This window comes from Centroberyx gerrardi, chromosome 15 (assembly GCF_048128805.1).
Source record: "Centroberyx gerrardi isolate f3 chromosome 15, fCenGer3.hap1.cur.20231027, whole genome shotgun sequence".
NCBI classification, from domain to species: domain Eukaryota; kingdom Metazoa; phylum Chordata; class Actinopteri; order Beryciformes; family Berycidae; genus Centroberyx; species Centroberyx gerrardi.
Window position 1 is genome coordinate 26,940,060 of NC_136011.1, and position 21,151 is coordinate 26,961,210.

General features: G+C 40.1%; 1 protein-coding gene across 1 annotated transcript; it reads right to left on the minus strand.

Moving 5' to 3' along the window:
- Positions 1–346: 346 nt before the first annotated feature.
- On the minus strand, positions 347–11,481 carry LOC139929553 (myelin and lymphocyte protein-like). The gene is made up of 4 exons (XM_071922488.2): positions 11,248–11,481; positions 3,451–3,615; positions 2,001–2,138; positions 347–713 (listed from the first exon to the last, which is right to left on the minus strand). The coding sequence occupies exons 1-4, from the start codon at positions 11,332–11,334 to the stop codon at positions 639–641; spliced, it is 465 nt and encodes a 154-aa protein (XP_071778589.1). The 5' UTR covers positions 11,335–11,481; the 3' UTR covers positions 347–638.
- Between the last annotated feature and the right edge of the window lie 9,670 nt (positions 11,482–21,151).

Consider the following 21,151-nt stretch of genomic DNA (forward strand, 5'->3'; position numbering starts at 1 on the left):
GCTAAGTGGAATATTGCTTTAAATCTCCCTGTCAACACTGCTGTTTAGTTTGTCTCAGTAATTTGCCTCTTACTACGGTGCAAGTGCATTGTTTTTTTAATCCCCTTCATCAATTTATCTTTATATATTTACCTTTATATATATATATATTCTAATGTTGTGCCCGCTCCTTTAAATACATTATTAGATCTATGGGTTTAATTAGTTTTTCTCAGCAAAGTTATACACACATCCATCTTCATCTTCAAGGGTGAAATAGTAGATATTGAAAAGTAGACCCACAATGAAATGAATACAAATGAATACAATTTCTACCTGAACAGATCCACTTGATCAGTTCTGTCTGCTTTTTAAAGAAGCATATTGTGTGGTGATAATGTACAGACCTATTTTTACTAACAAGACCAATTGACAAGTGACATTTTTGGTATTTTTTTTGCAGTTTCATTTGCGTGTTAGTACTTTGGTGTGACAGCATTTTGCTTTTGAAAAATTGTGAGATGAGGAAAAAAAATAAAAATTAAACATTCTTCATTCTGTGTTTAGTCCAATAACAGTTAAGTTTGTTATTTGATCAGTATCCCTCTCTTGTGGTCTTCTTGTTCTGTTGTTTGTTAGTTTGTGGACGTCGGTGTGTTTTAGGACCGCTTCCACCGGATGGCAGAGAAGATGGCGTGGAGGAAGTAGAGAAGAGTGGCCACATAGGACATCACCTGGACACACACACACACACACACACACACACACACACACATTATGCGATCATGATCTTGAGATAGAAAGATGGAGGCATCGCAAATCTGCCACAAGATTTGAACGCTGATTGAAGACAGAAACAGAGATGCATTTCTTATCTGAATGTCCTAAATATGATAACAAGAAAAAAACTATTCCAATAAATTCCAGATTTTGATACCAGATTTCTCTTCCCTCTGTCTGGAACAAAAACTACCTCATGTAGTTGGAGAGGAGAAATCTGCAGAAAACTTGATGGTTTGAATTAACAAAGATATGACACTGTACTGTGCTTTACTATCATTTACTTATCAGCGTTGTGTTTGCATCATTTACATACCGTAAAACTTCAATTAATAGCCCAGTTTGCTTCAAACACTGAACTCAACCGGCCTATATTTGGGACAGGCGTCTATATGAGACAGGCCTTTAATTCCTTTCGCACAAAACTCTTGCTCAGCAAAGATGGAAAATACGATCAAATTGTTTATTTAAACCAGTAGAATATTACTTGTATAAAAATTAGGCTATCGAATAACATATCAATTACGAATCATTCATTTGATCTCGCTCCGAGAGACAGCGCATCTAGGCCAGAGAGAGAGAGAGAGAGAGAGAGAGAGAGAGATGAGTCCCGTATCAAAATACCGGTAGCCTACCTTAGAAAGGATGAAAGCCGAAAAAAGTTTATGGCAGCAAGAGGTTGTACTTTTCATTTGTGTTATTGATAAAAGGTGGCGATCAGCGACCATGGCGATCAGCAAATGTGACTGACGTTTGAATGCAAGTAAAAAAAAAAAGAAACTGCTTCGCAGCATCAATGGCAACCGGCTTCTAATTGAGACCGGCCTTTATTTGTCAAAACGTGTAGCCACACCCGGCCAGTAAAAGGGACTCGGCGTTTAATTGGGACTCGGCTTTTAATTGAAGTTTTACGGTAATTTCATGCTTGTAAGCTACTGTATGTGTATGTTCTCTGTATGCTGAAATATTACAATGATAACTGCATTGTATATAGTATATAGACCTATGATGATTTACTCTGTGAGTAAAGGGTTTGCAGCTCAAAGTGTGGGATATATAATGGAACGTTAGAAGAAGTAAAAACAACACATCAACAACCATTTAAAACAAAGGCAACAAAAGAGATAAAAACAATGAGGGTAAAATAATAATAAATATGTAAAACAATAATGGATATTGATGTCTTGCGGTTAGTTTGGAGAATGTGTGTGTGTGTGTGTGTGTGTGTGAGAGTGACCTACCACTGCAGAAATTTCCAGTCGGTAGATCTTGAGCGCCTCGTCGCCGCTCAGCACCAGGCCGTCTCTCACGGTGATGTAGGCCAGAGCCACCGACGCACTGAGGTAGAAAACCACCGCAATGAAGTGATAACCCACATCCTGAGGGGGGGAGGAGAGAGGGAGGGAGAGTTAGAGAGAGGGAGAAAGGGAGGAAGAAAGGATTATGCCAATTGGCCAATTCAAAACCATTATGCCCATAGTTTGAAAACCTTCCAATAAATGAAAAACTCCAATATATTCTAGGAGAAAAAAGGAGTGTGACACTGCAGACAAACCTGTCAACTGATAACGTAAAAAAAAAAAAAAGTTGTAAACTGTATGTATTTAAATAAATTGGCTGAATGTTGTAGGCTATTTATTCATTTATTGACACATCAATTGTATATTTATTGTTCATTGACAGTTTGATTACTGTCATTTGAATTTGTTAACTTTGAGAGAGAAAGAGAGAGGAAGTGAGAGAGAGAAGTTAGAAAGAGGGAGAGAGGGATGGGAGGGAGAGAAATGGGGGAGAAGGATGAAGAAAGGGAGGAAAAGAGGATAGACGGAGAGACAGAGGAAGGGAGAGAGAGAAAGTTAGAAAGAGAGAGCGACAGATGGAGGGATGGAGGAGAGGAAGGGAGAGAGATGGGGGAGAAAGGAGAGAGGAGAAGGAGAAAGAGTTAGAAAGAGGGAGAAAGGGAGGAAGAGAGGAAGGGAGACATTCAGAGGAGGGTAAAGAGGAAGAAAGAGAGGATAGAGAGCGAGAAAGAGGAGGGAGGGAGAGAAAAGGAGCAAAGGAGGGAGAGAGAGGAATGGAGAAAGAGTAGAAGGGAGGAAGGGAGAGAGAGAGTTAGAAAGAGGGAGAGAGGGAGGAAGAGACAGAAGGAGAGATGGTGAAGGGGAGGAAGAGGAGACAGGGATGGAGAGAAAGGAGAGCGGGAAGGTTAGAAAGAGGGAGAGAGAGGCAAAAACAGAAAGAGAGGGAGGGAGAACAGAAGGAAGAGAGAAAAGGTGAGAAAGAAGGAAAGAGGCAGAGAGAGAGAGAGTAGAACAGGAAGGGAGGGAGAGAGAGAGGAGGGGGAGAAGGGAGCCAAAAGGACAGTGGAAAAAAGAGGGAGAATGAAGAAGAAAGAGAGGGTGAAAGGGAACAAGAGGAAGAGAGAAATAAGGACAGAAAGAATGAGAGAAAGAGCAAAAGGAAGTGAAAGAGAGAAAAAGAGAGGTAGGAAGAAAGGTTAGAAAGAGACAGAGGAGAGAGTGGAAGACAGAGAGGAGTAAGAAACAGAGAGAGGGAGTTAAGAATGGAAAGAGAAGAAGAAAGACAGAAAAACAGAAACAAATCAATCTATTAACAAGATAATCAATCAATCAACCGACTCGTTAACCAATTAAACAATTAGCCAGTGAAGCGGCGGGGGGCGTGTCTAACCAGGGAGGGCCAGACGCTGCTCTGATTGGCTCCGCAGAGGAAGAGGAAGAACCAGAGCGTCGTCAGGACGAAGCAGAAGACGGAGACGAACATCACCCAGCCCAGAGGGTTGGCTGTGATGACACGGGTCGACGCCACCAGGATCCACACCAAGCCCCCAAACACCTGGAGGGGGGGGGGGGGGGAGAGAGATTTGATTTTTCATTGGAATACCGCTGAAGCTTTTGATAGCTAGTTTAAAGTCCTCTGATATAACTTGTAGGGAGCCAAAGTTGATTGTTTCCGTCAACCCTGTGTCAGTGTATGGGAGGTTACTTCATATTTAAGCAAAATAAAAAAGATATGGCTTTGATTTTTAAATATGCTGTAGGACGCATCAACACATCTTGTTTGGTTCAATTTCACAAAAATGTATTCAGTATGTAAGATCTGTGAGGTTAGCAAATATAAATATTCAAATATATATTAATTATTCAAATTAGTGAATAGATTAGTAAGTATTAAAGTAGTGAATATGGAGAGTAAGAGTAAACCATCTTTTAAAAAGGAATGAGTGTGTTTGTGTCCAGCAAGACAGACTGAACTATATGAGGAACCAGAGAGACAGAAGAACACATAAATCCTTCAGGATGATGTTTCAGCAGAAGAAGAGTAACCAGAGACAGTCTGGCTCTATCAGCTCCCTAAAAACTGACAAAGCTTGACATGGATGTTATTTTGGAAAACCCTCCAAGAGGTACAAGAAGAGAAGAGAGGAGAGAGGAGGAGAGAGGAGAGGAAGACCCAAGAGAGGACCGAACGATGCCTAATTGTTTTAAAATGTCTTTATTTATGCAAAATAGATATTATTCCTTGACTGTCTTGCATAAGGTCTGGTTTTGATTTACCCCTAAAAATCCTACAAGTACTATTTACATAAACGACAAAATTAGTTACCGAGTTACACCACCCGGCAGGATTTTAGCTAGCTGGAATGTTCCGTCTCCTGTAAAGGGAACAAGCTACAGTAGCTAGCTAGCTAGCTGCAGCTTCACAGCTACAGTGAACAAATGTCAGCTGTTACTGTCATGAGCCTGAAGTCATACTTTAGTGAAGTCTCAAACTGCTTCAGGTGGAAACCTAGCTCGGTTGGTCGCCATATTGTTTGCACAGACTGGCTTTTTCTGGAGAGATTTTGACAAACCCTGTTTGGACTCATTGTTAGCAGCAAGAGGCCTAGCAGCAGAGTTCACTGTTTTGACTGACAGCTGACTCTGGAGCCAATATTTTCTGCAGGTCCAAGTACTAGCCTACAGGTAAATAAGAGACAAATTATACTGTATAGGTCCAAAATCGGCAAACCTATCCTTTAATAAACAACGTCCTGGATAGGCATGCAGGTGCTGATGGGATTTGTGGTTGACTTTACTATGTTTCAAAATGTAGCTGGGTTGTGCGACGAGTTAGTAAATGAATGTAAACAGAAATCAGATTTGGCTTTCCTTACAGCAGCAGTGCATTTCTTCCTAAAATGTCTGAAAGCAAGTCAGTGAGACCTGGTTGGCCAAAGCCTAGGATTTCTTTCTTTGCTGGGACACTACTGAGAGTTCAGTGAACCACGGACTAAACCTGTCTTTTATTCTTACTTTCTTAAAAGAGCCATGTTTATCCACCACTAAAATGAGGGTTGGCCTTCAAAGTAGAGGGATAAAAAGTCCTGTGGAGAACACACACACACACACACACACACACACACACTACTAGGCCGACTCTACTGATGCACACTGACACTACATGCACACATACCAATGCCAAACTACAGTATATTCATGCATGCTTTCTCTCTCTCTCCTCCCTTGGCAAACATTGTGGTTGAAAGAGCCTCCGGCGTTTTGATAGAGCACGAAACTCCCGCATTTGTTTCCTGATAAGAGCTTCATTGAAATGTTCATTATATAAAAATGACACTCTTCAATGGTCAGGCTTCACCGCCACACATCAAACACTACGGTTACTAAGCCTGCTTTGGTTAGAGTGACAATAGATGTAGATACTGCCTGTTGTGTTTCACAGTCTGATTCTGAACAGCTGTGAACTTACAGGTCGATACTGTCTGGTGCAATATTATGTTTTTATCTTAAACTGTTTTCTTGTCTTCAACTGCTCTGTATTTGACAAGTACTTTGTACTTTGTAATTACATTTGTGGCGGCGAGGATTTGTTGACGGTTAGAAATGCATTAAAAAACACCAGCCTTATCCTTTAATTTTTAACTAACATTTTCTTATTCAACCATGACAAAACCATTTCTCCTACCTTAACCAAGTTGTTTTAGTTGCCTAAACTTTACCCTAACCTTAACCTTAACCCTAACCAATCTTGTTTTACGTGCCTAAATTTAACGAAAGTCATTTTACGTGCCTAAATTTAACCGTTAACCAACCTTCGGGACGTAATTCAATTCGTGCCGGAGAAACGTTTTTAAATTCGTGGTGGAGGAACGCATTTCAATTCGTTGCGGGGGAACGTAATTCAGTTTGTGGTGGAGAAACGTTATTTTCCCATAATACGTGTCCACAGCGCGTAAATCGCCGTTTTAGAGATCATGTTCATTTCACGTATTTGTGTGAGATCATGTTGCTCGAGTCACAATTTTAATCAACGTGATCTCACAAAAATACGTGAAATGAACACAAAATCTAAATTTACGTGTTGTGGACACATATTATGGGGAAAAAAACGTGCCTCCACCACAACCTGAATTAACGTTTCTTCCAATGTGATCTCACAATAATACGTGAAATGAACACGAACTCTAAAACGGCGATTTATTGTGGACACGCATTATGGGAGAAAAAAAATGTGTCTCCACCACGACCCGAATGACGTCCCAAAGGTTGGTTAACGGTAAAATTTAGGCAAATAAAACTAGTTTGGTTAAGGTTTGGATCAGGGTTTATGGTAAAGTTTAGGCAAGTAATGGCGACCTTACACCAAACGACTTTTCAAGCGATTTCACTGTCGCAGACAAATTTCCAATGTCGGAATAAAATCATGAGAGTTTTGCTGGAGTTGTGGCGCGCTCCCGTCATCTCGATCGTTTGGTGTCAGAAAACTCAGTCCGAGCCGTCTTAAGTCAGTCTTTTTCTCGTCTTGACGTTCCGATAAAATCAAACATGTTTAATATTATCGGAAGTCTTTAGTCTTGGCTCATGCAAATAGTGGTGTCAGACTTTAGTCTTTTCAAAGTCTTCTAGTGTATGGTAGGCATAAAACAACTATGGTTAAGGTTTGGATTAAGGTTATGGTTAGGCAACTAAAACAACTTGGTTAAGGTCAGGGGAATGGTTTGGTCATGGTTAAATAAGAAAAGCGTTTGTTAAAAATTAAAATGTGACTTACGGTTGCATGTCCTATGAAAACGCTGGGAATCGAACCCCAGTCGCCGACATCTAAGGCAAACGTATACGCCCGTCCACCACCCTGACCACAACACCCTTACTGGCCACCGTGCTACTTCAATGTCACACTACTTCCTGTTTATAGTCGTGTCTCCTTCACGTAACCGTTTCGTGCTGGGAAAACGTAAATTTAACACTTTATGTTCCACCAACACGTAATTTGCTGTTAACATGTTGTGTTCATTTCACGTTTTTCTGTGAGATCAGTCTGGACTCAAGTCCAAGCATTTGGCAGGTAGCAAGTGTCAGTGAAATTCAAGATTTACTCGTCGCTGTTTCCTGGTAGAAACGTTAGTTACCTGCCGAGGTTCAGAAAAGTTAATAAATCAATTTCAGTCAGCTGTGTAAACATAGTAAGTTTCATGTCACACCAGTCTATTCAGGTCTATTTACTGAGCATTTTTCACCCCAGAAACCACCATTCAATCTGTACTGACCACATGTGAAGAATGTGCCACACCCTGACATTTTGGGCAGTACACCTGCACAAAGTCCAGGTACTGGACGTCCTGTAGCACACCGCTACATAGATTTAAACTTAGATTATTTCATATGATCATCATATTTTTCCTACCAGTGTGAATTTAACATAGGCATCTTTTTAAATCACTATTAATATATAAGGATGTCAAGCCTGTCGTAATGTTTATAATGGAAAAATATGTCTAACCCAGTAAGTTAATACAGTATATTATCTGTGCCAGTTTACCTCTAACAGCTGTGCTACTTTAGAATTTGTTTATGAAGACCATTACAAAACACAAAACACATGTGCTTTTTGGACACTTTTCATATGTGATCGTGACATTTCCCATGTGAAAATGTGTCTTTGCAAGTGAAATTAAGTTTTCACATGTAGAACACATATTGTCACATGTACTGGCAGATGAAAGCATGCAAAAAATGTTCATGTGGAAAAAACACTATACATCACGTCATGTCAAAATACAATGTGAAAACTATTCACACACAGTATAAAAGCCACCAGGTATCCAAAAAGCACATGTGCTTTAAATTCACAGGTGGGTTTTTCACTTTTCACTTTTTTGAGTTTATTTTATTTCCAAAATGCTACATATCAATGCTAAGTTTTTTTTTTCAAATGGGCGATATCTTATTCTGGGATGAAGCTCCTCTGGTTTAATCTGTTCAGCCTGTCTATTGTGTTTCTATGTGTAATAATTATGTGCGCTGGTTAGAAATCAGAGATCCTTTGCACCCCTGGGTGTTGTTGTGACAGGTGATACAAAAAGAACTCGGTTGCTTTAAAAAAAACAGCTAAAAAAAAACAACTCCCTTACACTTTCAATTAAAACCTTTTGTGGGAAAATGCCACATTAGTCAAACATGCGATAGTGTCAGATGTTGAAATGACCTCAAGCATCAAGTGCTCAGCATGTGAGATATGGATCAGAGCAAACACCTGAAGCAACGATGCATTACTGGGAAAACAGAATGACCTCATTCAAACACTGTATTAAACAATCACATGTAGCAGTATCGGCAAATATTACATAAGCCTTATCTCCGCTGTTCTATATCAGACTGGGAAACATTATCCGTTCCAAAAAGGGACCAAGCACTACGAAACCAAACCCCTCAATTTTATCCCTGAAATGTCCTGAATTTCTCATAAACTATCAATTAAAACAATTTGACACAGCTTTAAAAAAAAGTAAGGTTAGTATCATGGGTTTTTAAGGGATTTATTCACGAGTTGATTCATGGAGACACTAGAAATTAAGGGATTTTGTATGCCTTTTGTGCAGGTTTACAGGTTATGAGTGAGTTATTAATGGAAAGTTCCTGTCTCCCTGAATTTTACATTAAATTAGAAAGTAAGCAGTCAAACATTAAGGGGTGTTTAAGGTAGCTTTGATGGGGTCTCATCCATTAATAACTCCCTTAACCCATTTTAACCATCCTATTATGTTAAAATTAACATAATAGCAAATTATTTTCCATCGACAATTCACTCTTATAACCTTTATCAACACAGTTTTCCACAAATTTGCAAAGATTAAATCTATTTGTAGGGTTGATGCAACATGGCAGATTTTGACAAAAAATGTTGATGTTGTTGCTGTTGATGGATGTGATATTGAGGCCGTTACATCACTTCATGTGAATCGGTAAATAAATACACGATATGTCGTCTAAACGCTCATGTTGTGGTTCTGACAGTTCACTGGGAATCAGCGCTGCGTTTTCTGTAGCATAATAGTTGTGAATTTTAACTGTAATTTCAGTTGAAGTTATTATTTTTGCTCTTTTAGACCTATAACATGGTTGGTAGACAGAGATCACGACTTCAGCTAGCACCCATATCCATGAAAGGTAAGCTCCGCCCCCTGCTGTCCGCCTCCAGCTTCTTATCTCCACGACTGCTTGAGATGGTTTAGATTTACACGGCCAACTGGCAAACATTTCCCAGTACATTTCCATATCTGAGTAACACATTATCCATGATATTCTATATAAAAGCCCCGCATGCTGCTGGCTGGTTGAGATGGTTTAGATTTACACTTCAGTCTGCAGACTCAAACTGTCTTTCCACCTATGTGGCACAGATTTAATCTTCCCCTGGCTGCCTACAGGAAACAGGTCGGATTTCACGTCAGTTTTCCATGTGTGGTGAGCAGATACTCTTTCTTCTGAAAGCTCATGAAACACAGGGAGCTGTGGCTTGTATTTAACATACTAAAAAAAAGACACTTCATTGATCCAAGTAGGGAAATTCTCTTTTCTCTTGCCCCCCCACCACAGGGGGGTCAGAGGTCAGGGTAGGGATTCAGTGCCTTGCTCAACGACACTCCAGCAGGATGGAGGCTTGAACCCCGGTCCTCCAGGTAAAGGACAGTCTCTCTGACCAATAGGAACAGAGGTAACCAGGTTCCTGGTTGCCGAGCAACTCTGAACAGACAAACGAATGTTTTGGCCTGAGGAAAGTCTGTGTCCTTAAGCTAGATTTACACAGCAACAGAGAAATCAGATTGTTAACCCAATGTGACCCAGGTTTGACTGGAAGAACTGACAAATGTGTTTTAGCCAGGGATAAAAACAAGACAGCAGTTCAGGTCTGGTGTTGAGGCCGAGAGTTTGGTAATGACAGACTGAACTTTCATTATCAACAAGGCTTGATTTAATCCTTGAGAAAGCTGATGCCTACGACTACAGTACATAATGATTGAGAGCACAGAATTTGAGCAACAGGCACCTTCAGACCTTGTTTATACAGTATGATGTTTTAGAAATGAAAATTTCTATTCCAAAATGCTATATTTTCTTTTTTTTTTTGTCATTTCACCTTTATTTATTCAGGGAGAAAAAATGATCATTACCTGAGCTTGATCAGTCAGTATCTCTAAAATATAGAAGATCCAGTCTGCAAAATCATTTGTCAACTCAGGTTTTAAGTTATCGACTGGCCTTTAAAAAGTAGAATAAAAGTTCTAATTTTGTGCTATTATGCAATTATTTTTGCAACAGTAAGCATCAACCAAGGACTGAAGTTAACTACTATACTTAACACTAGAAAGGCCAATGGATTGTGGGAGCCAACAAGCCGTACATTTAACAGAATAAATATAATTATAACAACTATTTAATTAAGTGATTTTGAAAATCTAACACTGGTTTGTACTGAAAAGTGAGTCTAGGAAAAGTCATGGAGGGACATTTTGAAAGCTGAAGATATTTCAACTCTACACTTCAAAACAGCAGTTGGCATCTTGGCATTTCCAGTGTTAAAAAAAAGTGACATAACTTAGAGATCTCATTTTGGAATAAAACTCTCCAGCTCATATCAGCCCCGGCTCCAGGCTTTAAGACCAAACCAATGGATCCTTCTTATCTTCATGCTTAGTTAGCCGGTCAGTCCGACAGATTCCTATCTAAACAGAGACTCGCCTCAATGGAGTGGAGCAACGATGAAGAAAGAGAGAGAGAGAGAGAGAAAGAAAAAACTCAAAGAGAACAAGATCAAAATCTAAATGGCGTTGACCTGAGTGAATAAAGGATGCATGGATGAGAGAAGAGAAGGAGCGAAAAAGGAAAACACAGATAAGAGAGAGGGAAAGGAATAAGATGTTAGTCTAACTAGATATGAGCAGATACGAGTGAGTAAATGAAGGATGGATAGAAAGAAAAGAAAGACAAAAAAAGGAAAATGTCTTATATAGAAAGGGGAGCGATCTGAAGAAAGACAGAGAACAAATAAAGATGTTAGTCTACATTTGATTCTGCTGAGTGAAGAAAGGATGAAAGGATGGATAGAAGGGGGGAAAAGGGGGATCTTACAAACAGAAAAAAAGAGAAGTAGAAGCTAAAATAGTAGAATAGTAAAATAGAAACTCACAAACTCGGGGAGGAAGAACAGGTCAGGGATGGAGGTGAAGATCCTGCCGCCTGTGGGGAGAACATCGACCGAGGTGGTGGAAGCCATAGTCCAAAACACAGTGTGTGTGTGTGTGTGTGTGTGAATCAGAGTAAGTACAGTAGTATTACAGTCTGTGTGTGTGTGTGTGTGTGTGTGTGTGACAGTTTTCTCTGGAATGAGATGTGTAACTTGTCTTAATCTGCTTTTTAAATGCCCTCTCTCCCTCTCTCTCTCTCTCTCCCCCCACACCTTCCTCTACCTCGCTCGCCCACTCCCTCTCTTCCTCTCCTCCTACCCATCCATTCCTCTGGTCGTCACTTTGTGTTTTCCTCCTCTCTCTCTCTCCTGTTGAAATACCAGTTTGACAGGTGCTTTACCGCTTTTGGTGTTGTTTGTGAAAGGAGAGGACGTCTCTCTGTGTGTGTGTGTGTGTGTGTGAGTAGAGGTTTTATGTGTTTGTGTGGGCCCTCGTGTGTTTACAGTGTTTGTGAGTGTGTGTGTGTGTGTGTCTGTAAATGGCAGTGACCACATTTACATGCACAACAAAAAATGTGATTACAATGCGATTAAAGCGCATTTTATAGTCAAACGTAACGCAAACGAATGTAAAGTGTGAACGTAAAGAAGGCAGCGGCGCTTACATTTAAGTTTTTATTCTTCTGCGTTGATGTGAGCATCGCATGTCGTTGAAATCACGAACACAGGGTGGCAGTGTTTTTAAAAAAAATCATATCGCACCAAAACTAAACGTAGAAGAAGAAAGGAACGGGAAGCAGATGTGACGACAATCACCGGTAAAAACAAACTAAAGCAATGCAGCTGGAGGAATGGGATGTGTCGGAGCAGCTGGAGGTTAAAGCGTCGGACGCCGTCATGATCGCCCCTATGATCGACCAATCAGAGTGCACGAGTCTGTGTAGACTCTGCGTGAAGTTGATCTTTTTGGGCAGGTTCCAACACCTACACTGAGACTATTTTCTACCCCAAATATGTGTCAAATAGCGTCAATTTCCACGCAGAGACGCTATTTCATTAAAGTATAAAATGCGCTTAAGTCAATAATGTGAGTGAAGCAGGATCCATGTAAACACCGTACTTTGATTATGTTACTTTTTAGCCTTCAACCCGGAAATCATTGGCTCCAATTGTAAGCTAAAAACCTTTAAATACAGCTCACAAAGACATAGTTTCAATTTTAAAAATCGCTAACTGTTACCATGAAAAGTCAGGCTGTTGTAGTTATTACCAAATCAAATTCAAATGGGAACAAATTCTTCATTACGCCGGGGACTATTTTCTGTGCTACGGAACTACTTTCCTGAGATGGAAAACGTGTTTTTACGGTTGGCTTATTAAATTGTTTGAGGAGAAAATTCGGCAGTGATGAAATATGTATCGTATTTTTAATACAATGGAGTTCTATGGCTACTGGGACATGGCTTCCTTGGGCATGATTTAGTTATTTTCATAGGATTTGTTGACGGTTAGAAATGCATTAAAAAACACCAGCCTTATCCTTTAATTTTTTTTCAAACATTTTTCTTATTTAACCATGACCAAACCATTTCTCTAACCTTAACCAAGTTGTTTTAGTTGCCTAAACTTTACCATAACCTTAACCGATCTTGTTTTACTCGCCTAAATTTAACGAAAGTCATTTTACGTGCCTAAATTTAACCGTTAACCAACCTTTGGGATGTAATTTTCAATTTGTGCCGGAGAAACGTTTTTAAATTCGTGGTGGAGGAACGTATTTCAATTCGTTGCGGGGGAACGTAATTCATTTCGTGGTGGAGAAACGTTATTTTCCCATAATACGTGTCTGTCTACAGCACGTAAATCACCGTTTTAGAGATCGTGTTCATTTCACGTATTTGTGTGAGATCATGTTGAATAGAAACCTAGGGGCATAGGCGGCAGTGAATACGTGTAAAGCGGATTATTAGGGGAAGTGTCACTTCAGAGAATCATGTAAACGCTGTTGGAGTTTTGACAGTAGTCGGGTAATTGTGTGCATGTAAACCAGTCCCTCCAGGAACTTGCGATTTTGCGATCGCAATAATTAACGCAAATTCACGAAATCTCCACAATATTTGCGAGAGCTTGCAGTTTTGCAAAATTGCCGCAACTTTTCCGCATGAAACGGCCAAATCAACAGACCGCTTGTGATTTGGACCAATTGTCGCATTCGGTGTCGCGGTAACTTACGTCATCGCAGCGCGCATTCAGGTGGAAGATGAACAAAGCTCACCTGCCAACAAAAATGACTGCCATAGACCGTGCAAAACAAAACAAAAGCAGCAAGAATCGAGGTGAGTGCAAAATTCAAGCTCTTGGAAGAGTTAATAGCTTAAACGGAGAGTGGGAGAGAATAGGGGGAGGCTGTGTGTGTGTGTGTGTGTGTGAGTAAGAGAGAGAGAGAAAATACTTTTTTTTTTTCCTTTGCTTGCAATTTTTCCCAATTCCCGCAATTTTACCGCAAAAAGAGCGCATAAAACCTCGCAAATTGTATCGCAATTTTTGAGAAAAGCCGCAGCAAAATCAAGCATTTTTGGCCGCAATAATCACAAAAAAAACTCGAAATCCTGGTGGGACTGGTAAACGTAGAGGTGGGTGTGGGTGCGTAGGTGGAGAATTTTGTTTTCTGCCAAAAAATACAAAATCATATTGCCTCTAACGAATGCTTGCATCTGCTCAGCGCTGTCACCCGCCTTCACTCTGTTGTCCCACCTGGTTTCTACTCACATGTTCACTATGAAGCAGCAAGAAAAAACAGCTCATTTCTTTTTTTTTAGATTTGAGATTTGATGAACAGGTTGAAAGAGCTGTTCAATGTTGTTTCTTTCAATTGAAGAATATTTCCAAAATGAAGCAATTTTTTATCTGTCAGTGATCTGGAGATAAGTCATCATGCTTTTATTTCTTCGGTGCTGAATTGAGTTTCAGAAGTAGAAGTAGTCCAGTTTTAGTTTTTCGCAAAGTCTAGTTTTTACTTTAAGTTTACAACAACGTTTTTTAACAGCTCATTTTCATCTTAGTTGTAGTTTACTATAACGACCTTGGCTAGGATTCTCTTCAACTGTTACTTGTTTGCTGCAGAATTGATTTGGAGATTTTACTGAGCACTTTTAAGGCAGGAAAGGCTGTAACACACACCATTTAACCCTATATGAGCTGGATGGCAGCTTGTGTACATTTGTGTGTGTGTGTGTGTGTGTGGGGGGGGGGGGGGCATTGTTGAATGGTAGTGCATTCCTGCTGACTTAACAGGATGTTTGTTCATCAGCTCGTTTGCATTGAAACTCAAAACTTCAAGGCCAAAATATATGGATGGAGAGAGGGAGGGAGGGAGTATTTGGTTTGTTAATGTACGAGAGAGAGAGAGAGAGAGGGAGGAGTGGCAGGGATTGAAGTCATCACCTGTTACACTGCAGTAGTTTTCCACCTGGATTCAGAGGAAAGAGACGCTCCATCTCCTTCACTCAGACAGAAGCAATGTCTTTTGTTATTACCCAGAATTCAGTGCTGATACTCCCATCGTTACCCATCTATGTGGAGAACGTTCTCCACCTGTGACCTTGTAGAGAAAGGTTTAAAAAAAAACATAGCGATATTCCTTGTACTTTATCTAAAGTAATAATCTGTGACATTTTCATATGAATCAATATCCATTTTATTACTTTCTATCCCTGACTGATAAAACACAACAGTGATTCAGCCTATATCCAGTTCATAAATCTTTTCCACTGTCTGTCTGGTAGCTCTTTCCCGGGAAAAATCCTCTGCCGCACAGGAAGTGATGCGTTTTATGTTTCCGGTTTGTTTGGAATAAACAAAAGAAGAAGAAGAAATGGGTAGTTAGCATGAGCAGCGATAGCCACCATGACTGAACAGACAAAGAAAAGAGAAACTCAAACTGCATCAACAGAAAACCCAAGCTCCGCCCCCCACACTGTTTGATTGACAGGTGATCTGTGGGAAGTGCAGTGCAGAAACACCACAGTGAGGCTGAGCGACAAAGATGGAGACTGAATGATAAAAAAGAGCAACTTCAAATTACCATTTTGAATTTGTGCATGTGTGTGTGAGAGAGAGAGATTGTGTATTTCTCTTGTTTTCTGTCTGCTTTGATAAAGACAGAGAGATAAGAAGAATTAAAGAATAAGACCTAAACAACAGGTTTTGTGTTGTGTGCCGGGTCTTAATCCCTCAGCCTAGAAACCATCTGTCTGTTTGGCAGTTTGACTGGGTTAGGGTGTTAGAGACACTTGGAGACAAAAACACAATCAGGCTAATCTTCATTCACACATAATAACTAGCTGATGGATATTTGGCATCTCAATTGAACAATGGACAAAATGCCATATTGTTTTTCTCACAAAGGGTAAAACATAGCAGGAAATCCAGGACTCAAAGACCAGTTATGGCAGTTAAAAGTTCTCTAAATCATGGTTTATCAATAACTTCTGTTGCACCAAACTTTACACCTAGTTTAAGCATAAACAAGATTAAATTTAAACCTTCTTTCTCAGTTCAGTTTTTACTTTAAACCTAGATGAACTGTCGCTCCAAAACTTTTAACTGCAATTTAAACTTTTTTATTCAGGGGTTAAATTTAAACTGACAGTTGAGCTGGTTTAACTCTCATAATTGCAGCTTCTTTGAGGTGATAATCGTGGTTTAAATCATTCAAATTTAGATTCGAAATTTTCGAAAATAAATTCGTGGTAACAGTTGGCGATTTTTAAAATGTAAACTATGTCTTTGTGAGCTGTATTTAAAGGTTTTTAGCTTACAATTGGAGCCAATGACTTCCGGGTTGAAGGCTAAAAAGGGAACATGGGAAGTCAGAAAGTAACGGGAGTAGAGCAAAGGCATTGTTGATTTTGTTATTTTCATAGGATTTGTTGACGATAAGCAATGCATTAAAAACACCGGCCTTATCCTTTAAATATAAATTGTGCAACACAGCTCTAGTTCATTTCAAATACAGATACAGATGTATTTTATTAATCCTGGGGGGGGGGATTTCAGTGTCGCCCAGCAGCATTACATAAAAAACAGCAGGAAAATCTGACAACATTATGGAAAGGACCCTACAGAGAAATCAAATGTTTTTCTTTACCTTACGCTTGATCCGGTCTGTGTGTAACTTCCTGCAACAACTCTTGGTTACACACAGACTTAATTTACTTAATTTAACAACAACTATTTCATGTAGGCCTATTCATTTGAACAAAAATAAACACAATTAAACAATTAACAATAATTAACTATAGACAATGTATTTTGCGAGTGAATTTTTTTTTTTTTAAACTTCAGGTATGAACATGTTTTTCACTTGTCCACCATTGTAAGACAGGATGATCTTGCAGGGAATAACTGCCTCTGCAGATGGGAAACACCGGTCCCAAACATCCCTGGTGATGAAGACCAGCGAGTCCGGAGACATCGCACAGGAGGAGCTCGATGTCTCCGGAGTCCAGCTCCTCGTGCCCCAGATCTGAGCTTCCCTCCTCTCACTGGTGACAATCTACTGAGAACAAACATGTTATTACACTAGTGTTTTGTGCATACACACATACATAGCCTTTTTGAAATGGTTCAATGAAGTAGTCCATTAGAAGTCCAGTGGGGTACAACACAAAACATACAAATATCATAAGTAAAATAAATATGTACTCTATATGTTGGTTACCTCCACTTGGGTGAAGTTGGTGGAGTGCAGAAAGAACATCACCTTCTCCTTCGACTTCGGCTCATCTCCAAACCCAGTCTCGTCGCAGTTCCAGATCAGGTGAGGCTTGTCGTGGAGACTGTGACTCTCGATGATGTTTTCGTACAAGCTGAAAAACTTGTCTGTTGCCTCAGGTGTGGCAGCGAGGACCCTGACCCGATCAAGGGAGTCCGGTGTCCGGGCGGTCAGCTCTGGCTGCCGGACTTTAAAGCGGGCCCACCAGTTATCGCTTGGGCCCCTCTCAAGGTTCACCGGAGTCTTCCGGCTGCTGTCCCTGATAATCTCCAAGGCAAGGCTCTTAATAATGGTCCTGGTTAGAGGAAACCCATGACCATGAAAGAAAGAGAAAACACATACAGGTTTTCTCTGGGTTTACGATGTAGTTTGTTCTATTTCTTGCTTTTCTCCTTGTTTTTATGTTTTATGTCCATCTTATATCCATCTTTATAGAGTTCTGTCTTTATTTTCACAGAGTAAAGTGATGTTGAACCTTGGTAGTGTCTTGTGTTGTGTCTCTTCCTCCATGATAAAACCCCAAAATCGCTGATTCTCTGTTATCTGTTGCTCTGGTAGAGGAGACTGGAGAATTGTGTTTTTTTTTCCCCCCATTCACTGCCATTGTATGGAGGAACAGTCTGAAAATCACACTTTCAGATTCTGACAATATATATATAAAAAAAAAAACGGAAGTCATGCTGCTGTATTGTTTTTAAGTGAATCTCTTTTTTATGTTTATTAAACCTTTCAATTTGAACAAGTGTAACACTGAAATCCGGTTGGAGGAAACGTATGATGATGGAATAAAGAAAATAAAATGTTTATCAATAATTGTAAATAGGCGAAAACCAGGATTTTGATAAAGCAAATTCTGCCAATATATAAGAAACGAGTCTCACCTTTTTTCGCCTATTTATTAATTTATCATTTTATCATCAGTGAATCATCACCACATTAACTAGGAAAACATGTAATTTTGTCATGTTGCATGTTAAACACTACAGATGAAGGTCACTGTGCTTCAAATTGACTGCGGTGTGTAAACACACACACACACACACACACACACAGAAACATGGTTATTCTTGCCAGGCGGTCAACAAGTTGTGTTTGACCAGCGTTGAGAGAGACACACCTGGGACAGGCTGAGCTGCTATGGATCTGGTTACATGCCATAACTTTCCACCTACACACACACGCACACACACACACACACACAAACATGCACAAATCTACTTCCATGGGAACCCCTGCCAGCACTCTCTGCCAAAATACAATGGCTATTTGTCAGTGTCAGGTAGTTACACACTGTAATACACACTCACACACACACCTACACACACGTATTCTTTTTCCTCTGTAAATCCTCTGTCCATCATGGCTCTGTCTCCATCTAAACACCCTGCGGAATGAGGAAGCAGTTTTTTTTAAAGGAATAGTTCACCCAAAAATTTAAATTCGGTCATTATCTACTCATCCTCATGCCAGTACAAACTCGGGTGAGTTGTTTTGTCTTCATACGACTTACCTGGAGTTCTGCAGGCTCGCTGCTGGAGGAGCTTCTTCCAGTGAATGGGGAGTGAATGGGGAGCCGGACGTTCTGCTTCAAAAAGGGCAATAAATGTCCATATAATTACTCCATAAAGCTCGTGTAGTATAATCAAAGTCTTCTGACGCCTGACGATCGCTCTATGAGTCGAAAAAAACATAATTTGATCCATTATTTCATGAAAATCTGAGTCGATTGCCATTGCATTTACTTCCCAAACCTCACGAGATGGAGGTCGTGCACTATCGAACACACACACCGGGTTCAGGCCTGCTGAGGTCTGTCTGAGCTCTGAACCCCTCCCGGCTCCGGGGCGACGGCTCTGTAGCTGACCCTGACCCTGACCCTGACCCTGACCTCTGACCTCCCTGGATGACAGCAAACAAAAACAAAAATTTCAATGAAATGTAAAATATTTTTCACCTTGTTAGCCAATTCTCATATCATAATATACACCTATTTAATAATAAACGCCATTTTTTTTAAAACTTTTTTATTGTCTCATATTTTTTCCTTCACAGTATATTTTCAAGTGACACTTAAATGAAAAATGTCTTTTTGCCTTTTTAGCTCATTCAAACTGTTTTCTTGGAGAAAAACTGAATGCACGGGTTAACATGAACAACTTCGATATTTTAATATTGCGATACAGACTCTGATTATCAAAATATTGTGAATGTTTATATTTTGTGGGGGAAATTTTTCATCCATGAAATAAAAATTACGGGAAAAAAAATCTTTGTTCTAATTGTTGACTTGCAGCAACATGTGGACTCCTTGGTGGGATTTAAGTTCAATAAAGTCAATCAAATGTCTGTTTATTGTAATCCATACATTACAATTCATGTATATCTACTTTTTTTTATTTGTATTTTTTCTTTACTTTGTGCTTTTTATAATGTGATGCACATGCAGGTTTGTTTCTTCAATAAAGAAGCAGGGGGGGGGAATAAACTCAGCTTTCCTGTGCGCGCCTGAAACTTTACCCCCTGGAAACTCTCACCCTGCTCAACTGGTCCTCCTCCCACCCCCCCATCCACCCACACACACACACACACACACCTCCCTCATCTTCCTCCTCCTCTTCCTCCTCAGACACAATAGTCCCGGGGCAGAAAGAGACTTGGGAACTGGGTGAAAACGTCTCAACATTTCCAGGTGATAATACCAGTCACGTCAATGCCGGGGTTGTGTGTGTGTGTGTGTGTGTGTGTGTGTGTGTGTGTGTGTGTGTGTCTGCGGTTGGGTGTTGGCTGCAACTATCAAGTTTCCATCACATTTTCAAAATTCCACACTTTTTTTCCAGAACTTAAAGGGGCATTACGTAGATTATTACTTTCACTGACCAGTAAGAATTGCAGCAACATCAACAGGGCTGTACAGGGCATCATCAGCTCTGTACGGTGGCCTGTAACTGACACAAACTAAAAAGTCACATTTTTCACACTAGAGAGGAGTAAGCTAGCTAATTAGAGCAGAGATCCAATAGAAATGTCTGGTGAACAGGTAAAATATCACCAGGCTAAATACTGGAATGATAAAACTACTTTTTGTCTTTTGCTTTTTGTCTTGAGAACGAGGATTTTTAGTCTTCTTGGATAAAATATCTTTCAGTGCTGGTGGTCATTTTTGCGCCATGGGACAGTAAAAAATTTAGCTTACCGCCCCTTTAATTTCTTGACAGCATTTTGAAGATTTTTATTTCTTTTTCTTCCTTCTCCTTCTTCACGATGATTCAAGTGTCACAGGAATATTGTCCAGCGCCTCGGAGCCTGTGTCTCCTTACTACTGGTGGCTGGTAATGTTGGTGATGCAGAAGTTGAAGCTTTTTCCACTCTTACCATCGCTGCATGCTGCTCTGAATCCGGAAGCAAGCTAAACGTCTAAAATCTAAAATGTAAATCGCTGAACCAAATCATGTTGCAGGTGTGATGTTTGGCGGTTATGGTTATGTGTTGACCAAATTGTCAATTCTCTGCCTCAAAATGTGTGTGTGTAAGTATTGCCATGAGGATGGTGATACACTTAGCAATTTATTGGGCAATATAGATGGGCAACACTCCCGGCACTAGGCAACAAAGTGAGAGATAGAAATGCATTCAGATGTTTCCTGGCAACACACTCACACTGTTTCCATGTGATTTAAGCAACAATGCTGAGGCAACTGTATGTGCAACTATTGCTCCAACAGAGTTGCCCAAAAAGCTCTTTCAGTGAAACACTAAACAACGCTGTTTGGTCGCTGTGGGTATCGCCATGGCAACGGCTAGCACTGGCTGTTTGTGGAGCAGAACACACAGGATGGAATGTGGAAATACAGGAACTGCAACCATATTATTTACCAGCAAACACTGCAGTGAAGAAAGGCTCTGTGTGTGTGTGTGTGTGTGTGTGTGTGTGTGTGTGTGTGTGTGCACTTGGGAGGACCAATTTGAGTTCTGGACATAGAGAGTAAAGATTTTTTCTAGGTGAGTGAGGGCAATTTCAGCACAGTCCACCAGCATGAAGCATCTGATACATACAGTAGTTATAATGTGATTTCTCACTGATGTTTTGAACATATTAAAATTTTAAAATCATGATGGCCACAATGGAAATGA